Source organism: Sebastes umbrosus, chromosome 13, assembly GCF_015220745.1.
Source record: "Sebastes umbrosus isolate fSebUmb1 chromosome 13, fSebUmb1.pri, whole genome shotgun sequence".
Classification (NCBI taxonomy): Eukaryota; Metazoa; Chordata; class Actinopteri; order Perciformes; family Sebastidae; genus Sebastes; species Sebastes umbrosus.
The window spans coordinates 8,526,788-8,549,223 of record NC_051281.1 but is presented as its reverse complement, the minus strand read 5'-3'; the positions used below and the strand labels follow the sequence as shown (position 1 = coordinate 8,549,223).

The window sequence follows — 22,436 nt, the reverse complement described above, 5'->3', positions numbered from 1 at the left end:
TCCCAGTAATGGTTTGATAAATGAATAATGTCCAGAGATGAAATGGGCAAGCACTCTTAAATACCGGTTTAATCATAACACATGGAGTAGAGGAAAGATGCTCCCCTGGTAAACTAAAAAAATATATATATAGCGTGATATGCTTATTCAGGTAAAGCGGGAAACACTTTAGTAAATCATCAATATTTATTAACGTCTTATTTTGTAATAACACAACCATAAATTAAACTAAAACATTCCCATCTGGTGTAAATACTGCACATATATTACAGGCACTGCTGCAAGCAAACCCATATTTGTGTTGTAATAGGAACTTCATAGCTAAAACATAATTTGCAGCAAATAATTCTAAGAAATAACTTGTGCTGTTGCAAGATTTCAGATTTCAGGACACGTTAATTAAAAATCATGCTGCTATTTGCCTACTTTGAGCAGTGAATGAGGAGGAATCAGCTGGGCCAAACTAATACCTCTATTTAATGTGAAATGAGAAGCTTCTAGGGGGGAATTTCAGCAGCTATGTTCATTATGATAATCATGTTAATCTGAGCCAGCACCAGTTTGTGCGGAATAATGAATTCCTGAAAGAAAATAACCAGAAAATCAGCAGGGGAAGCTCCTTGAACTTCTACGTACAGGGATTCATCACATCCCCGAGAAATAACTATTTCATTTTTTTAATTTACGGTTTGAATTGATGATCAAAGTTACATCTTCATGCCTGACCTGAGGCAACCCCAATGTAGACCTCTCATAATGGCTTTATGACAGTAACAAGCTCTTCTGTGGTCAATCCCTCAATTACAATAACATTAGTTACTGTGTGCACTTGAATTATTATGATTGCATAAATCGCTAATCTAATCATAAGCATGATGACTGAATCTAAGCCAAAATGTCAGAAAGAGAAGAGACAGCAACAGCTTTCATCACTGCACTGTGCTTGGGTGCAGCTACTTTTTCTGTAACGACCATCCTTTTGACATATGGCCGCAGGACTCAAAATACCACGTGCACATGCACGGTTGTGTACATAAAATTTGAGCTGTGCACGTTATTCTCAGCTCTAAATGCACCGGTGCACATAACCATAGTTTGGTGTCGTGCTGCCGATGCTCCGCCACTTTTTTTCTCCAAGTGAGGAAATAGAATATTCCTACTTTTGCATAATCAGGATGAAATTCATTTATATTTTTTAAGTGCTTGAAGATCCTAAAGCGTATGTCATGAAAGAGAGACGATAAAAACAAAAGTAATGGTCAAAGTTGTCATATTGACATTTAAGGTGTGCTGATTGATTCACGATGTCAACTCATGCTTTGAGTAACATGCAAGAAAACGTTCCACCTTGAAAGTTGCCGGTAGCTGTTGAGCAGCACAGTGAATTAAATTATTTTTTTTATAGTCTCTAGCCAGCCAACTGTAACTAGTAAAGATGAAAAATCAGCAAAACATCCTTTCATTTTTTGGAACAGCTAAACGGTAAAAGTTTAGGATGATGTAATGTTAGTTAAACAACGATAAAACCAGGCCCATGCATACAGGAACTGAAAGCTTGCTTAGATACGTTATCGACCAGCCTCTTACATGAGCTTGACCTCTGCCTGTACTACAACTTTTCCTTGAATTCGACTTCATTTGCTTGGCACAAGTAAGTAAATTAAATCATTTAAAACACAAGCTACCTGTGTTCATTCGCCTATATTGCTTAATGCCACGCTAATCACAACCTACTACATCCATGGTGTACCCTATTTCTACTTGATGTTTGGCTGAACGCCGCGAAATATTCTCAACATGATGAAACTATTCATAAAGTCTGGCTAACATTTGAACATGTCGAATGTATGTAAACTTGCCACATTTGAAACGAGCCACAACTTGACACATGCACGTGCCAGCATGCGTCTTAGGTGCGCTCCAGTCCTTAAACAAATGGCACTACAACCCTGCACGTAACTTGGTACAGAAAAATATGTTCTGCGGGGCTGCTAACTCTCACACATTGACTGTGAGACTCACGCATTTGGCAGTTTTCACACGCTCTCACCAGGGTTGGGAATTTTTTTGTCCACCTGCCGCTGTCGTTGGTGGATTCCAAAATCTACCAGCCCCTCGATAGAGTACCATTGTTTTTTTGGCTGGTGAGTGAAGCAAATCTAGCAGCTACTTGCATATTTTACCAGCATGTGGCTGGTGTTAATTTAAAACCGTGGTTCTCACGCCGCACTGACAGCGCACAGACAGACAAGACAGAGACAGCACAGAGCAACAGCAGCATCGTGTAATACAGCCACCACTTGGCTATTTGTTGCTCTCGTCACGTTACCAAAGGAGCCCTAATTTGACCAAACTGTTTCCATTATATGTTTCCTGAGCAGCACAATGGATTTCTGCTCAAAATGTTCCAATTTGAAATACTTTCACTGCACATTACTGAAGAGCGAAAGGCAGCTCAAATGATATTGTAACACATTGAAAATGTCCTTATTTATAAACTCTATAAACTGAATAAAGGTTTTCCTTCAGAGATTTGTTGACATTTTCAATGTAATCCTCTTCAGGATGACCCTGACTGTGACCATGTCATATTTTAAGTTATTTTACTGTACAGTTTTTGAGAAAATTAATGGGAAGTTCAGCTTAAATTATATATCATAATACATTGATGATTAATGGCGGAAGTGCCGAGAGAGAGGGACAAATACACCCAATGGTGTAGTATTTTAGTGTAGGTAACACATTTTAAAAGTATATATCAGTGCATGTACACAGAAAAAAAGCCCTGATGATTATACGTCATTACGTATTCACCTGGGTAGATAGTAGAGAGTATTGCCTTTTTCCCCCGTACTTTCACAACAATGAATACATTTTTACAGAATGAACATAGTGATTATTACCGTTTGTGTGGTTTGGTTAGAGTTACATATGCATAAACTGAAAGTTAACAGCATGTGTGATGGATGTACTTTACCGACAAACATTATTAACTACTTCATTAACTAGTAGCTACAGTAGTGTTATCTTTCATACAATTCATGGACGAGCAGTTTGTAATAAACAAACCGAGACAGAGAAGTTGCCAGAAGGGGTGCAACGTTGTTAACATTAATCTCTGTGCTGATAAGCTGTGGCACTGGTGTGGAAGAATACATTAAAGTGTAAAAAACCATGAATATTTCAGTTATTCTGCTTGCGTACCCCTTTGTGTGTGTGTGTGTGTGTGTGTTTATGTTTGCTGAAGCATCATGAACTCATGGTAAATAGTGAACTATTCACCTTTGTATGTCGTCGGTCTGTGGCAAAGTCATTGTTGTCACGCTTAAAGCTTGAGGATGTTTGGGTTATAAGATGTCTGTGGCTTAACGTGAATAAGCGATGGAGAGGGATGATATATTTCTAACTGTCATGTAACAGCACTGCTGGCGAGCCGTTTCCCCCGTATCTCAGCTTGATTTGAGGACATGAGCTGTTTGTACTCGGCTCCAGGTTGATACCTCAAAGGCAAACAATCCTCGGACAAATTCCGGATTTGTGGCAGTGCACGACTTATCTTGCCGCTGTCACGAAGAGCGTGCGTCATCCGCAATATGTGGAACTGACTTCCATGGCAACAAAGTGAACCACACTTCAGTGGGCCACATTTTAACAATTGTAAACTAAAGCTCTCCCCAGCATGCTCTGCTTTTAAAAGGCACAGTGGTCTAAGTATGAAAGGCTCTTTGCAGACTTATTTCCCAGAGTGACCTTTACATACTTGCCATTTGAAATGATGTACTCAGCCAAAAGACCTCATTTCGCTGTATTTGTCTGACCCCGGACGAACTTTTCCATAAGTTGGAACCTCCAAGGACTGAGATTCTTCACAGACAGAAAGTTACTGCATGGCCATGATTAAATGTTGTGATTTTCAGCACAGTTAGAGAAAGATGTGGATGCCATAGGTGAATGACTATGTATAGGTCTTGCCTCCTGTCTCAGCATCGACAGGACAATAAGCAAATCTGACTCCTGACTTATCTAACACGTTCTCACTCCCAACTAGTCAAATACAGCAGCTTGGTCAGTGCACCCACGCTTCAAACTAAGGATGCTAAATTTGAAAAATGTTCTTAACCGATACCCGACCCTCGTTAACCGATTATTAACCGTTAACCGACAAGATTTTTGGGTACCAGCTGCAGTGTATGAGCACAACAAACAACTGAGTCCCCAGTTCACCCGTCCGGGAGTGTTAACTTAGCACCCCCGGTGCTTCGTGTTGTGTCGTGGACATGCAGCCACTTTCCCAGTTAAAGCCTCCACCGCACTTTTAGTTTAGTTTAGTTTAGTTTAGCAGATTGTCCGCTGTGTGTCCGACAACACATTGTGTGTGTGTTTGTGCTATCTGTAGCTCTGCTGGTAACTTCGTGCTCACCATTGTCACACACATACAGTCTGTCAGCGCAGCGTAACTTCAGCAAGTGTCCGACAGACCCTGTGTGTTGTTGGTGGCGTTATAGCTGTGAGAACCGGTTAAACGGTTAATTATTAACATCCCTACTTCAAACTATGATGCTCTCTGTACCACTCTCGCATCAGTTTTGGACTCAGGGACAGCGTGTCAGTTCCGGCTCGTGCATACTGCCGTTTCACAAGTTTCCGCTCGTTACATGCAAACAGTCTCTTTTCAAAATAAACTTCCAACATAGGTTTAATTAGTTTTTTTAGATTTACTTACTGAATGGATTGGACTAATCACACTGAGATGCTGAGAAGCAGCCAAAGGCACAGTATGAACTGGACAACTCCCTGGTGGGAAACTGTGTATGCCTTTGCATGTTTGTGTAAACACATGGCCAGTGTTTGGTGATGCTCTGCCAGGCCTGTACAGCAGCCATCTTCAGTTTCTATCTTGCAAAGCACTCCGTAACTTTGTTTTGAAAAGCGCTATATAAATAAAGTTTATTAATACATATTACTATTATTGTTATCATATAATATATCGCATCAATATGATTAAGTCTAGCAAAGGCAAAAATGTATTGTATATGATTGCTTTTATGTTTTTTTGTGGTGACTCTCTTCAATATATTCAGACAAGACAGTTCTACTAAAAGCAGAATACTGAGTGAATATACCAAAATGTTATGATGTTATGTCGGTATGCGTCAAGTTGCGTGTGCATTCCATGTAAAATGTAGCATTCATACGGATATGTAGGTTATTCTACTAATACTGAAGAAAGGACCTATTAGCCTTTTTCTTCCTGATGTCAAACCTTAACTTTTAACCCCATTTTGTTGCATTAACATTTAAAAATGAGTGATTTGCTCCTACATAATACATGGTATCACTCAAAATCGATTGACCGCCTCAGAAATGCAAATCAATATGCACAGGGTGCAGTCAATGAGAGTGAAATCATAAAAGCAACATGCACAGAGCTCCTCCGACACCTCATTTCCTGTGTGCAGTAGCTTATTATTTGCTGTAAATTATACTGAGTATTCAATCAAAGCTATTTGAAAGAGAGGAGAAATGTGGCCACTGTTCAGTGGAATGAAGCTGGGTGTTGGCATCCGTGACATCCTGGTACTACTGTATAATAAAGAATCAATGCATCAGCCCCACAGAGGAATGAGCAGCCTCGGGACGATGTGGTAAAGCTGCACTTCAGAAACGCCATGCACAAAAAAAAAAAAAAAAAGCAAAAAGGCCAATTTATCAGTATTTGGAAAACAACGACATAATTAGTCAATAGAGATACTTTTGTGACCAACCATTATGCAAATGTTCCAATCTAATTGTTCTGGGGCCAGCTTCAAATGAATAATACATACAGCATATTGTAGTCAGAGAGGCAAAAGCCAATATTCACGGAGAAGAATGATCTCATTAGGAGTATAATTTACAGTGTTCTGTTTAATGTTGGCATTCTTTCATCACAGAAATAAATACACAATTGTCATGATGTCATCTAAACTAACTTGTGATTTATAGGTTTATCTGAACTGAATTATTTTGTCATCATGCCATCGTGTTGTCATGTTGAATTCATGACAAAGTAAACATGCACTGCAAATCCACACACACATTCTGTGTAACAAATGTTCCAACAGGCCCTTACAGTAGCATACAGAGACCAACTCGATCCCCACTTGATCTGTCTAACTCAAACTGCTGAAGCCTCAAATTAGCTTCAGCTGAACTTAAGAATGCATTTTTGCTCAAAAATCAGAAGAGGAGAGGTCTTTTGTTCACATGCCTATACTGACCTACTGCAGATTTACGTTTAACAAAGCGTGACGATAATACAAGAGACTGCTGTCCGCATCCCGTCCCCTACCGACTGTCAGTGTTGGATTATTTTAAAGGTCCAGTGTGTAGGATTTAGTGGCATCTAGTGGTCAGGTTGCAGACTGCAACCAACTGAATACCCCTTCACTCACAACTCCCTTTCCGAGCACAAAGAGGACCTGCAGCCGTGTTTCCACTGCAGATATTACCCCCTCAGTGTCGGCTGGATTCTCAGCTGATCGGCGTAGCGATGGCATGTGAAACTGCTGCGACATCTGCACTTCATCAATTGTACGGCGTAGTGTATGGCGTAATTTTGGATCGAGTGAATTCAAAATTGCTGTTGCTGTTGACGACAGTTTGGCTATTTAAAAATGTCTGGATTGATAGTAACATTATGTAATAAAATCATCCTTTACCCTTATTCATTATTTCCGTGGACTTAAAATCATTGTTTTATTCGATGGCCTCGCTGCCCTGGCTTTTGGCCTTTGTGCCCTTGAAAAATTAACAACACCGAAGGCCAAGTGGCCTTGCCATTAAAATGATGAAATTCCAAGCCTGGTTGTTACTACAGACAAGACATCTCTGATCAAGGCGGGAGATCGAGTGCTTGAACATGTGGTTTGAATTCTGTAAGTGGATGACACCGCAAACTAACCATCTGTCTTTTAAATAAAATGGAGGAGCTGTTATATCCCTTGGCCTTAGATTCTTCCATTAAATTATAATAGTTTCAGTGGAAAAGCCTTGACCTTTGCCTTTGTTTATATATTTCACATTATGTAATGAGTTGCAGGGCTCAAATTGGTGTGCCGAACTATAGTGTATATCAATTGATTATGAGTGAGTAAATAAGTGCTTTTTTTTTGGGCTTGAAGGCATCTTTAATGAGGACCATGGTTAGAATATAATGCACATAGCAAGTGGGAGGGCATGTATTTTTCTCTAAATATCCTCTGGCACTAACCCAGCTCTCTTGAAATAATCACTGGACTATGACCATGTTTATAGAGTGGCTATAAGAGAAGGCATTTCACTATCTATTAGACTACCCATTATTTATGATTAATAAATAAATAAAAGGCCAATGTCACTGATTCATGCTCATTGAGAGTCAAGTCCCGGCTACTGTATAACAGAGAGATGAACAGCACTCATCATAGTGATGTTACAGGCTATTATTCTCATTGCGTGTCGTGGTAAATATGTGTCACTGTGTTTGCTCTTGAGTTAATGCTCGTATCGTTGCGATGCTTTGTTCTGTGCTGCGGCAGCGGGGAGATAATGTCAACTCCAGTGCTTTAATGTCACACTGGGTCTGTGAAGGCAAGCGTGTCAAGTTTTAAAATATGCTTTTTTTTCCTTTGGTTCTTCAGGTGACAAGCTGGGACGCTGTCCTTTACAACACTCTTACTAGGAGGGAATACAAGAGGGGGAATGTGTCAGCGCAGTTTAACTGTTGAGATGGGGGGGGGGGGTGCTGCGAGAGCAAAGACAAAGCCGCGATGTGCTCCTCCCAGTGCATCACTTCTGACACAGATGAGACGTGCATGAGACGTGCACGATTGTCACCAGGCAACGAATACATCATTCTCACACTAATGGCTTCGCCTAAGACAAACGCTCAAACATCTGGAAATGTGTGTTAAACTGCAGAGACAGGGGGGGCAATGCAGCAAAGCAAAAGGACTGAATATGAGCAGTTGATCTGTTAAGGGCAAAGAGGATGACTTCCCTTTTATACAGCTATCACGTTCTGACAGAGGAGACAGTGTTAATCATTAAAACTATACACTGCCTCCATGGGAATAAATGTTTCCAAGCACACCAAGTACACACAATATTTGTTGTGTCTGTTCCCCGCCTACTGAAACTACTGGTAAAACAGATGGCACGAGCCTGAGGAAGTGTACATAAGTTCTGTTCCAAATGTAGAGAGGAAGAGGGAGAGAAACAGTAATTTAAAAGTCTTATTTCAAAGCCTCCCGCTGCAAAAAAAAACTTAGATTACGCTGCCTGCAAACAAGATACACGTGTGGCAGGTTAAATACGCTGATAGCAAAGGACAACGTTGTGCATTTCATCTTAAATCAGACGTCAGGCGCACCAAACATGATATGCAATTAACTTTCTCTGCACTGTCACATTACATGTTGTAGAGATGGTGTGATGATAACATAGCCTCCGAGCTTTCTAATAATTTTGACAGATCGTCTTAACAGAAGACAGCGACGTGAAAGCAGATTCATGCAGATTTAATGTTCTTATGACGTTCAAAGAGTCTAGCGCTTTCAGTGAATAATTCTCACAATATGCAGACGTGACGCTTGACTGCAAAACATGCTGCATTTGTTATAATGGCATGTTTTAGTTTTTTTTTTGATGAGTCAACAGACAGGTTATGTGTCAGCAGGGAGGGAGAGATAGAGAGCAGGGAAAATAAACGTTACATAATGCAAAAGGCCCTGTCCTTCAGCTCAATAACAAGGTGCTACGCTACATTACCCCCTAAACCGCCATCCTCATGGGAGACCGACACATTCCTGATACATTTATTTCAATATGGGACTTGCCAGATAAAATACCCTGCAGGATGTTGATAGGCAGCCTGAAATACGCCGACTATAGCTGCTTCAGCTTCATCACAGACCTACAGATCAAATATGCTCTGCACTCCTAAAGCAGTGTTTCCTGAGGGGCTTTGTCACTACTTCCAAATGTATAAATGGTAGGTTTAGTGGTTGAGTATGGTTAGAGGAATCTGGCTGTGATTGTCAAAGGATCTCACTGTGCAGAGCCAAAACATACATACAGACAAACAAACATAAAGCTGTGATATACCAACCCGGATTACCACACAAGAAAATCTATTTTGGAAAATTCCCCAAAACCCCAAAATCAATGTTTTTTTATAATTCATGCTTTTTGCAATAACTGTGCATGACAACAATGGCATGGTTAAAGTTAGGGGAATATTTGTTTGTTTATGTCAAATAAACTACGGTTAAGGTAAGATAAAGATAAGGTAACTGAAAGACTTTGTTGACACAATATTACAAAGACTTTCCGCATGTCATGAGGACAGATTTTAAGCTTTTCGCATGTTTATTTGTACGCCACGCAACGAAACTATGGTAACATCCGCACTTAGGTTGAGGCAAAAAAAAACACCTAGTTAGGCTTCGGAAAAAAGTCATGGTTGGGCTTAAAATAAGTACGTAAACTAAGATACGTACTTATGTAAGATAACTAAAATACATACGGAAACAACGTAACATTTGTATGGCAAACACGTAATAAACGTCCCTAAGGTAACGGACAAAACAAAACACTGGTCTCCTGGTTAAAAGTCCTGTGTTTGTTGGACCAATCCACATCCCCTCCCATCATAAGCAGTCTTTTTCACTTTATATTCTACGTCACTAGCTCTGAGCGTAGCATATTTACATGGATGCATTTGCAGTCAGCACAGACTGAACAGCGTACAACTGGCACGCTCAAAGCAAGAACAGCATTCTTATTGCACGCTAAGTGGAGCAAATCTAGCAGCCACTTGCATATGTTAGCAGCATTTGGCTGCTGGTTGGTGCTAATTTCCAGCCCTGCATGTACTATTTACACATTCAGCAAACATGGAGCAAGGTAGTGTACAGAGTTCGTGGGACAGGAAACCAAAACAATGAACTGATGCTAAAAACACTGTAGAGGAGAAACACAATGGAATTCAGGCATTGCAAACACATAAGATGTATGGAGGAAGTATCAAAACTAAACTGTTTTGGTAGAAGTATGAGCCTACCCATGACATACAAACTAAAATATAAGTAGCATAACCATGAGATGAACACACTGCACCCCCGTGGTTGGGTCATCATGCTACTTGTTTTCAAGCTCTCTGCAGGATACTGATGAACTCAGTATACAGAATATAAGGATTTTAGAGGAAGGCGTGGGGAGACATGCCCTCCCCTGTCGACGGAGGGGACTAAGTGCAAGAACCCCAGAGAGCGCCGTCTTTGAACAGTTCTCGTCCCCCGTGCCTCGAGGACGGCGAGATCAACATCGGTGTTGATTGGGTCGAGCCGAGCTACAGCCATGAAACACAGCATCTGTGACCATGTTTTTGAAGTCAGCCACTGACCCCTTTTATTGTCTTTTCCTGTGGGAGTGACAATTCAATCAAAGGATTCACTGGTCTCCACGTCCACTAGATTCGCAAAGCTCCACATGGCACCACTACTGAGACGAGTCAAAAGTCCATGAAATCCTTTCCTGAAGGATTCAGGGAAGGATTTAAGTTCTAAGACAGTGTTTGCAAAGCGTGTGGCATCAATACATGGGGAGAGAGCTGCATGCTGTCAGCCATTAGCACCAACAGTTATAAAATTATACTGGAGAAGATATTTACAGAAAGTGAATTATGGCTGTCCCACTTTATCTCAAATGCACAGCTGATGTGTACGTCCCCAGACAGCCCTGATATTTAGACGTCCTTGTAAGTATGATGCACAAACTAAGAATGTGATTCCATGCAATTTCTCAATCTTTCCTCTTTAACTGTCGCCGCACAAGATGCTGCCTGGCCCCGTGACACAGCAAAGGTTTGACTCTTTATTGCCCAAAAAGTGTTTGTTTGATTTGTGCACGATTGGAGGATTGCCATTTTGCTGTGTTTTTTCTTTAGACATTCCTCCATGAATAACTGTTGTCAGCTGTCCAGTCCCGTGAGGCCGGTGGCTGAGCGGATAAAGCGGTGCCTCCTCCTGGTCTCTAGGTAATGCAATCCAAGGCCACCTTCCCTTCCCACCTCCCCACCGGCCCTGAAGATGCAGTGATTACATCTCCCTGACCGAGCCAGAGCAGCAAGGAGAGAGGCCATCAGTGGCACCAACATTGTTATACTTCTAGACAGGAGTGTAATGTATTACCTTGCCTTTTTTGCTGTAGATAATAAAACCCTCTGAAATCAAACTACTGATGGCTTTAAACCATGAATTTCTATTATTTTAATCCTCTATGGCTTTGCTCAGTGCGTATCATCCTATATAAAGGATCTTTTTTTCCACAGGTTATTGCAGCCCCTCGCTATCATTCAAGGAGGCAGAATACCATTCCAATCCCGTATTCTGTTTGCAGGGCAAAGCTGATCTAATTCCCCTTTCTATCAATACATAATCCATGATAATGAGCTGTGCCAAATTTCCTGAGATGAATATGCAAGGTCTTCTTTCTCCATGGTAAATAAAATGGAGCCAACATTAATCGAAGTGGTAATTAATTGCCTTCTGGAGCTTATATGACTTGGCCCGCGGCAAGCGTGTAGAGCTTATATTATATCTATTATATTTAAAACGTGTTTCACAAAGGGAGAGTGACAGATCATAGGTGACAGAGAAACCAATCAAAGAGGATATCAGAGCTGCCAACGGGGACTCCCGTGTACCTAATTTTACATACAGTAAAACTAAATATAGCATTAATATGAAATGAACTTACTTTGAACTTAACTTAAATTTTCATAGCTCTCCTTTGTTTTTCAGCTTGAAATCTGCTTCTGTCTTAGTTACAGAAAATCCATTACCTTTTGCTAACGTTTTGTTCAGCCTGCAGTCAGCAAATCTGGTGTTTTAAAGGGGTACTCCAGTGATTTATTACTGTATTTCCTTGAATTTGAGGGATTTGTAAGAGGCAAATTAAAAAAGAATGGATTGAATGAATGCAGCAGAGGTTAAGATATCCTAGCTTTTAGTCCCTTAATGTGGGTAAAGCTCCAAAAGCACTTGTTTTTACATTAAATGTCCTGTAATACTACTGGATAGTGCCTTTCATTAGACCCATACCTACCTCCTAAATAAATACCCACTTCTTTTCAAGCCCATTCTCCAGTTTGTAACACAGGCTCAAGTCCAAGTTAAAAATACCCTGATGACATCTTTGGAGATCTCTCTCCAGAAGCATAGAAGACATTATACAACTGTTTTTACAGGCTAAGTAGAACTCCTCAGGATGTATAAAGTCAAGTCTGTGTGTAAAATTGGTTACTTTTAAAGGTCCAGTGTGTAGGATCTGCTAGTATCCAGCGGTGAGGTGAGGAGATTGCAACCAACTGAAGCCTCTCATGTGTATCAAGCATGTTGGAGAGCTACGGTGGCCGATGCAAAAACATGAATGTCCCTCTCTAGAGCCAGGTGTTGTAAGATTAGCGTAGGTCATCTGGAGCAGAGCCAATGCTTAGAGTGAGTGTGTGAGTGGGAAGTGAGAGCTGCGGGGACGGGAGTGAGTAACGTTATCGATTACGGCCCAAGCTCGACTCCGTGGAGAGGACCCGCTCTCTATGTAGATATAAACGGCTCATTCTAAGGTAACGAAAACTGGTGATTTTAAACTAACTAATACTTATTAATATTATATTCCATTTCTGCCAATAGCTCTCCCTAAATGCTACACACCGTTTCTTTAAAAAAAAGCATTTGCTTCTTTAAACACTCCTAGACAGTCTTTCATGGGAAAATCACAATCATAAGAGAAAAAAACTAGGCATTCAATAAGAGAAGCACAAGACATAGAGGTGGACTGATATACGTGGCAAAGCGTAAAACCCACAGCAACACAAAGCACCCAAGGGAAAAGATATTGCAATATTGCGGTTATTGTGACAGCCCTACTCCTGGGCGAAAGTCTGGTGTTTGTTGACCCATCCACCACCCCAACATCCTCCTTAGGCGGACTTCTGCTTCTTCATTACAAACATGTTTGTGATACGTCAAAAAAACAAACGAAATCCGCAACAAAATGTGTTTCTCTTGAAACACAATTCAAACAATGCAGCCTCGTTGTATGGGAACTTAATATTTAGGAGACAGGGCTGTTGGGGGGCATGAACCCGTCTGTAATTCTAAAACCCTGCGTATACGGCCGTGCATGGCCACAGGGTTGTGTTGCCTGATCTCAACATGCACTGAACCTGAGAAACTCCCTTCAACAAGCCACCAGCATTCTTACATTGGAGAGCATCTAAGCAGCTGTGAACATTTCAACAGCTGGTGACTGTCATTGTATATTTTTGACATAAGCAGTGAGACTCCCATCTTTTTCTGCAACAAGCATTGCCTACCACGAGCAACCTACTTGATATATGACCTCTTGCTCAGGGCATCAATAATTATTGTGCGCTGTGGTCAATTTATGCACAGATGTCACTGCTATAACTATAAAGTCCTAATTATACCCAGTAACTCACACTGATGAGGAACCTGGACTGAATGTTAATAATTTGGTTTTGATGCCCTTTTTTTCTTTCTTGTGGCTGTGATAGACTGTGTGACAGTGACAGTCTCATCAGGATTTACAAAGGCTAATCCAGCTCATGATAACGTGAAATTACTGCTCTGTTTATCCATTAAAGGAAATCTATGTCCCACAAGTGTGTAAATAACAATACCCAAGAGCATTCATGCCACAGCCTATTCTGACGTGAAGGACGAATGAAGGTTTACATGACTGCAGTCGGAAATGCCAAGCAGCTCCTTCACAGCATAATACAACACTTCCACTTGTTCACTGAATAATACAGCACTCCCAATAAAACCCCGTTTTCAACCAGACTACCAGTCTTCTGCTTTACTCTGAAATGATGAGCTGTTTTTTTTGTGCTGTCCCTTCTTTGGAGGTAAGTAATAGAAAAAAAATAGACATGTTGTGTAAATAACTGAAGTAAACACCATGGCAACATGCACTTGTCACAGTTGCAGCTGCTCAACTGTAATATAATTTCCAATTGTTGGATCAAGTGTTGGAGTTTATACCGGTATGAGCCCGGCAGTCAGCGTGGTGTTATATTATAGACATAGCGTCCATCACGGTTTGACCTTATACTTTAAATTCGATCAGCTCATGTGTCATCATGTACTGGACAGGAGGAACAGCCCATTTTACTGCACTGAAAAATGTATAATTTGCCAGTGGTGGCAATAAGAGAATAAGCGCCTCACTTGATCATGCGACAACGGTTGGGGTAAAAAAAACAACAACACAACATCAGTGACTTGCTGATTACCTTGTAAAATATCATAAGATTTGGTGGCTGAACACCTCATTGGACTATCTTTATGCAAACTCTATACTCAGAGGGATTATTGCTGAATGATTAAAGTAAGAGTGCCCTGGCTCTTACTAGATAATATAATGCATAATATACTACACTAGACAAAAACAGTGCAGCAGAACACTGAGTTTCGATATATCCATGAGTTAAGTGGTTTTCTATTACAATAAATAGACACTAGAAAGAGACTGGTGCCTCTACAGGTACACACTGGGCGGAAGCAATGAGGTAGCACCGCGTCTGAAAAGTGAAGCCAGTGCGTAAATGCCTTAAACTTGCACTATATTTAATAGCCAGCAGGGGGTGACTCCTCTGGTTGCAAAAAAAAGTCAGATTTTATAGAAATCTATGAGAAAATGAGCCTACTTCTCATTTGATTTATTACCTCAGTAAACATTGTAAACATGAGTTTATGGTCTCAATCGCTAGTTTCAAGTCTTCTTCAATACAGCATGATGTTCATTTAGTAAATTATGGTCCCATTTACAGTCATATAGACCATAAAGCAGGGGATGCTTTAGGTTACGTTGTGATTGACAGTTTGCTACCAAGGCATTGTCCGGTCTGGGAGTTGTCCTTGTTTTCGTCTTGCAACTTTAACTCTTTCACAGTTCATCAAATTTAATTTTAACATTTTGGTCACCTAAAAATGTTTTATTCAGCGTTCGGTTGTACTTAGCTCTACCCTCTTGTGTCACTTCTGGTTGTATAAACCAAGATGGTGACGACGAAAATGCCGAACTCGAGGCTTCAAAACGGCAGTCCACAAACCAATGGGTGACGCCGTGGTGACTACGTCCACTTGTTATACAGTCTATGGGTAGAAGCTGTGGTCAACCTAAATGTATCATCAGTTACAGTGTACTACCATGCTGATCATTTTTCAAATAAGAAAATACAACTAATAAAATGTTCATCACCTCGATGCCAAGTATGTTTCAAACACTCATAATTTCACTGAAGTTTACTTAAACACGCTGCTTCGTTTGTAGCCTTCTTTCAAAGCAGCTACAAACAAGATGTGAGATTAATGTCTTCAAAATGAACAGCATGTGAAAGAGGGAACAGCAGACTTCTAACACATTCCCAGCCTATAGGGTGATGGGTGGGGAGGGTGTTTGATACTAAAAAGGACACCCTTTTGGTGGAACATCACTTAATGCATGTTAACACGAGTCCTTATACTATAAAAGTGACACTCGCTGACAAATGAGGTGATGTGGCAGAATTCCATATGACAGCTTTGCATTAGAGAGTAATGGATGGAATGGGCGACTTACAAGTTTGGTCAGTTTCGTCTGAGTCGTCGGGACAGTCGGGCTCGCCGTCGCAGAGCCACGCCTCGGGGATGCAGGTTTCCTGGTCGTGACAGTGAAACTCCCCTACGTCGCACAAGATGGCTTCTGGATGGGATGAAAAGGGCGTGGAGAAAGAGACAGAAGAGATGCAGCATGAGGTGATGATAGTGAACAGGTGGATTTCATGTTTCAGCAGAAAACATGTACACTTGAACATGAGTGTGAGTGGAGAGGAAGTGGCTTCACGCAGCCTTTCTTTAGAACCACATGCAGTGAATGGATCTGGTGAAGAGGCATTGACGTTAGGAAAATGATCATTACTATATTAGCATCAATGGAAGCGTGAAGCTGAATGAAATTGTTAAATGCCAATGCTTTTCAAGATGCTGACGCTCCATCGTGTATGTACATTTTTAAAGGCTGAATCAATAGAGTACTGCATGTCGTTTCCTCAGTGGCATGCGCAGTTCTTTGTCAGAACAGGAGGCCATTCATTTTTCCACAAGATTAAAATGCTACCAAGAGAAGCAGACACAGATGCTGCCCAGGCATTATGATTTTGACAGCTACTCTCCTCTAACAAAGACATGATGTCCTTCGCGCCTTGGCAAACTATTACAAAGCAGTTTGGCGAGTTTGTTCTTATCTTTTTGCCTCCTCGGTGTTGTGCTTTCATGTGATGGCAGGACTGGGGGAGTTCAGTGAAAGCCCAGTCAACTAAAAAGTCATCATAGCCTTTCAATACAGCGAAGCATCCGTCAAAGTGTTGACATGTTTCCTGCCAGTAGCTGTCAGAGATTCAGCTCAATCATTCTGCAAAATGACACCAGCTTTTGCTAAAGATTTCGACGCCACAATGTGACCCGCCGCTGCTTCTCCTCAGCGGCGAGCAAAAACGGCAATTTGTTTCTAAGCTTAACCCGCAGACAATCAGATGGGCTCCGTCTCCCCCTCCCACTCGCTCTCTCTATCTCCATCTTTTTCCCAGTGTGTTCCTAACCCATTAGTGGTGGGAGTGGAGCAAGTGGGAGATCAGGTCTGCAGCATTTGAACAGTGAGAGTGATAATTCAACGCGCCACTGCTCCCTGCCCCGGCACCCTCCAGCAAATTCACTACCCAGGGACAAATCTGAAAAGGTCAAACATCTCATCCATTCTGCCTCTCCTATTCCCACTGATGCAATATATCTGAAATCTTACAATTTAAATCAAGGTCTCTTTTGAAATATTCAAAGCCTTCTCTTTTTTTCCAGGGTTTAAAGGAGGACATTCTTAAAATTGCACACCAAAGCCATCAAGCCTTTAAAGACAAAAAAAAATGTAAATGCATGTGGTGTTGAGCAGGGGAAAGCAGTATCTCAAGGTAGCACTAATGCATGAGGAATACGCTCGAGCTCATTATTTTGCCTCTAAACAGTGGAACAGCACCAACATAAAAAATGAATCTTGCCAAATATTTCTCGAAACACTGTTAACTTCATAATAACACAGACTATTCTGATGCTAAGCCAAGATACTTGGCTACAGACGAATTGTGCTTCTTTTAACCATCATCAAGCAACACAATAATTTGATCTTCAGCAAAACACGAGTCAAAACGCTGGCACTTTTTAAACACATGCTGTAACATCTGTAGTACATAACAAACTGCATACATACATTCCTTCTAAAAAAAATAAAATAGCAAGGCATCAATAAAACACACGCTGGGCTGGAGGTTGGCAGAGGCATGCTCAGCCTGCTGAAGTCTCTAAAGGGATATCTCCCAAGCCTTTAAAGCTGAATTGATTGCCATTGAAAAGCAGAGGGTCGGTGACAGAAGAGCCGTTTCCTCAGCTAGCAATGAAATGCATGAAAGAAAACTGCCCCTGGACCTCGGAGCAGCCCAGTTACCTATTGATGTTCTACCTCCTTTCATGCCACTTCACCTTGAAAGCGAAAGGGCCAAATATGAGGCAACCAAATGACCTCTTATGTCAATTCATCTTCCCCTTCTGCCTCTCCAAACGGCCTCTCCTTGACTTTCGTGCACTGTCACTGCAGCTGTAAGGGGACTGTAATGGGACAAACACACAACTGAAGGGAAGTACTGTAAGCGCTCCTTCTGTTCTACTACATAACGCTGTATTTGCATGAAAACGATACATAAAAGGTGCAGTATTACACAGCATTATGTATTTTGCAGATAATTCTATACACACATCAAATGAGTGGCGATGGCAGGAGTAGCAAAGAGGGGAAAAAGGCAGCAGTGAGTGGGGAAAAAAAAAGACCCAAACTGGTTCCATTACCATAACAGTGGGAAACACACAGTGGCACTCAGCCGGGCACATTATCATGAGCTTCATTCCTGACACCCAACAGCCACCACTGGCACAACATTGTGGCTCATTAAAGCCATTGAGCCTTTGAAATGTGCCAGATTTTCAGAAGAACAAAGAGCTACTGGAGGCGGGCAAACAGGGAAGATGGTTCGCAAACTAGCTGAAGGACGACCAGCCAGCACTTCTTGCAGCACACACTGTATATTTTGATCAAGTTTGTTTTGCATGAGATGAGGTATGAATTCTGGAGTGTTGACCCAATTACTCAACGCATCCTGTACGCTACGACACGAGCACTTAGACAGCACAACAAATCTCTTCATCGTGCATTTTGCAATAAAGCATCCACTCTCCTATTTGCTCAGTCCTATTAAACTCTGAATTACATGAGAGCTTAGGTCTTCATTTATCTTTCTAAACAATGTTATACTCCAATGAGGTAAGCTACAAACCACTAAGGCATTACGATCCCCTGAATTGCATCAGACACACAGTTCACAATATGGTACAGTGGATAAGTCGTAAGCCACAGGCCTATTCAAACAAAACCTGTGTTGTAAAAGCAGCAGTGTAGCGCACACAGCTCAAAGTGGTGAATTAAACGTTAGCTGTGTTGTGCAGCTGAAAAAAGCAGATGTGAGAATATTCCTCACTCAGTCAGGCCTATCTTACAGCAGCAGGTTGAGGAGGAGCTGCTTCTTGAAGAAGCTATTTGCAGCTCATCCAACTTGCCCGGCTCTAGAAAGCTGTGTGTGGACTCGTCAGGGCATTGATAGTCCATTACACCCATGTTGCATTCAAGGTCACCCAATAACCAGTGTGGGAGAAAAGAGAAAATAGTGGTTGAATATATCTGAAGACCACAAGAAGATGTGTACAGTAAGTACAGTATATAACACACATGTACTAATCTCACAAACAAAGATAATTTAAGTAGGGCTGTCAAAGATAAAGGGTTAATTTCTTTAACACATTAACGCAATCGACCTTTCGGAGGTTGTAGCGTGCTCAGTTTTAAAGCTAGAGTGAAGATACTGATATCATATGAAACTACAAAACTCGAGGAATACATTGGTACCAACCCTGTCATATTACCTCATCGGGGAGGAAGTTAAATAATGCTCCAAACATTTTAAAATTTTGGCGAGGAAAAACTTTCATGGCCATTTTCAAAGGGGTCCCTTGACCTCTGACCTCAACATATGTGAATGAAAATGGGTTCTATGGGTACCCACAAGTCTCCCCTTTACAGACATGCCCACTTTATGATAATCACATGCAGTTTTGGGGCAAGTCATAGTCAAGTCAGCACACTGACACACTGACAGCTGTTGTTGCCTGTTGGGCTGCAGTTTGCCATGTTAATGTATGATTTGAGCATATTTTTTATGCTAAATGCAGTACCTGTGAGGGTTTCCAGACATTATTTGACATTGTTTTGTGTTGTTAATTGATTTCCAATAATAAATATATACATACATTTTCATAAAGCAAGCATATTTGTCCACTCCCATGTTGATAAGAGTATTAAATACTGGACAAATCTCGTTTTAAGGGGCATTTTGAACAGATAAAACATGTGTGATTAATTTGCAATTAATCACGATTAACTATGGACAATCATGCAAGTAGTTGCGATTAAATATTTTAATTGATTGACAGCCCTAGTTTTGAGTAAGCAGTACTTGATTTCTCATTTTTAGTATAGCTATCACTGCTGTCACGCTCTCCACCCACAGCATGAGTAAAACCAAAAGTCGCCTGCGACAAGTTTACCCTCGTTCTCTTCGGTCTTCTTTAAAAGGTATTTTGGGAAATGTGTGAAACGACTATCTGAAGCAGATGTAGACAGGAAGGATGGGTGGAGAGAGAGCGGGTGCTCTGAAAAAGTAAATCAAAAACGCTTCATAACAAAATAAGTCGGCGTAAAGCACTGATGTCAGGCTGATGATGTATAACATCCTGAGTATATGAGGGTGGAATATTCTGCTCAAAGATACATGGATTGGGTAACATAAATCAAACGTACAGGTTAAAATACATCACACGGAAATGTTTCGCAACTTATTGAGGCCAAGTGTACTGGGGCACAAAATTCAAATGTACTCGGAGAGTTTCCTGTCTGCAAGTGCACACACACACACACACACTGGAAGCCCACCTCAATTCACATACATGCACATAGATTAGTGATTTTAAACCCTCTCACACTGTCAGAGCAGACTTAGTATGGTGGCCAGCTGCAGGTCATATGCATTATGGATGAGCGTAGGGCTGCGAGCCAAACTAAGCAGGTTATTAAGTATAACAACAGTATAATGCCGTCTCTCCCTTAATCTTCATATCTTTAATCTGCCACGAGATGCAGCGTAGTGCCATGCATCCCAATGACGCCTCACACCTGCATAATGAATCTTTATTACAACCGTATCTCTGGAAGTGACATGTGCCATGTGGTATTTAGACTTAAATGCCATCCACGTCAAGTCTGATCAGAATATGAAGACTAGAGAGAGAACCGTGACTCCGCTGACTGATGAACGATTTGAGAATGTCACAGCACTTTTGGACGCGTGCCCACAGTTATATGTGCACGTCAGTTCTGCTGCAACATCTCTTCCATTCTAGATGCTAAAAAAAACTTTTTTAAAAAACTAATTCTTAGAAATCTGATAGCAAGCTGTGTTAAAAAAAAAAAGGAGAGAGAGAGAGAAAATAATGATGTACTAAGAGAGAGAAGTAATTGTGTTTACAGAATCCGAGGTAAAACCGGCTCTGGGAAACGCAAGCTCGTACCCGCGGCCATCCCCCATGGCAACGCTGAACAACTCTGCATTCGAGCCATGAAATGGGTAAGAAATCAATGCTGTAAGACTTCGGGGCCTTCATTAGATGCTGCCTGACCTACACCACAGAGTGAGGTCACTTTTATTTTCTCTACAACAGCAGGGGCATGTCAACAAATTATTAAAAGGGAGCGCCATATAAAAAGTTTCAGAAGACAATGGTAGAATGGCCTCCTGCCCCCTGGCATAAATCCCTGCACCATAGTAAACAATGAATGATTCATAAGACTGATCTGAAGCTGTACGCTGTTTACTGCCCTTTTAGTCCACATGCAAAGGATTTTAAAAGTCCTCCAGTGTGCTCTTGAGCCGAGCTCGTCCACACCTGATCTGATTAAGATGTCAGGTTAATGTGTTGCTCTTAATTGGATCAGATGTGGAAGAACAAGTCTGCGGCGAAAAACATGATGGAGGACAAGTGAGTCTCGAGGACTGGGCTAATAGACACTGCTATTGAGCATATTTAAGAAATAATTACCAGGTGGATTAGCAGCATATTGGTGTCTCTAAAGGCACTGAGAAGCAATCTTATGAAATGTAATAACTTAAAAGATCATTTAAGTTATTTTCACCCTTGCCATTATAATGGTCCAAAATTGCAGTTCAAGTACAGCTGCTCAATAAACACATGATTAGGAAATCCAAAAGCGTCATCAAAGCACATCTTGTCGACACGGAAACATTCACACTGCAGTTAAACATGTTTAAATAGTTCCAGCTAGCACACAGTGTTCAAAAACACCTTGTTTACCCTGCTGGCTGCCGTTCAACCTGTTCTTGTGAAGAACAGCATGTAAGTACCTGTGAGTGACAGCACTTCACTTGGACTGATTGTTGCCAACATCCAAACTCATATGGATCTATACGTTAATAATCCACCATAAACAAACCAGAGCAGATACTGTATGCCTCGCTTTTTTAGTATCTCTGACTCCCAACATCAGAGGATGTTATGTTTATTACTTGTGTTGACACACTTCTGCAATTTATGATCGAGATATCAGAGCCTAAAAAATCCACATATATCTGTCTGTAAAATACAACTAGTTGATTGAACATTTATTCCCCAGCTGCACGTCAATAAATGCACTTCAGACCACTTGAATAGTCAACTTGAGAGTTAACATACTATACCTACTGTACTACCACGATAAGCATATTTCAAATAAAAAGACGTCCATCACTTGCTGTGTTGTGACAACAGTAAACAAGTCAGTCTGTTTATCAAGTTCACCACATTTCCTATCCTTCAAATCCTTCCTACCAGGGGCTGCTCAAAGAAGCAGGTTCAGAGTTATCGGATTAACTTTGCCGGATATAACCTGCAACTTCAGATCTAGAACGCGGTCTGAAAAAACCTCTTCCAGGTTTTACTCAGCAGAGATACAAGCTGGAGGCCCCAGATGTGTTAGCAAAGAAGATTAGATTAGATTTAGATTTATTTCGAACATGTAACAAATAATAACAAATCAAAACAGGAATAACCAATAAAATGAACACTAAACATAGACATCAAATTCTAAATAAACAAATATTATATGTCCGAAAAGGAAGGAGTAGGCAGAAGTAAACACGTATG

At 41.0% G+C, this 22,436-nt stretch overlaps 1 protein-coding gene across 3 annotated transcripts in view; it reads right to left on the bottom strand.

Annotated features, from left to right (window-relative positions):
• The window catches only part of lrp1bb (low density lipoprotein receptor-related protein 1Bb), a 314,579-nt gene that overhangs the window by 214,283 nt on the left and 77,860 nt on the right, over positions 1-22,436 (bottom strand). For 2 of the 3 annotated variants that reach the window (XM_037789696.1, XM_037789697.1), the window contains exon 1: positions 15,670-16,249. The exons of the other annotated variant lie outside the window; for it this stretch is intronic. In XM_037789696.1, the coding sequence (XP_037645624.1) occupies positions 15,670-15,904 (235 nt within the window). In that variant the 5' untranslated portion in view covers positions 15,905-16,249. Of the gene's footprint in view, positions 1-15,669; positions 16,250-22,436 lie in introns of those variants that run through there. 3 annotated transcript variants of the gene reach the window in all.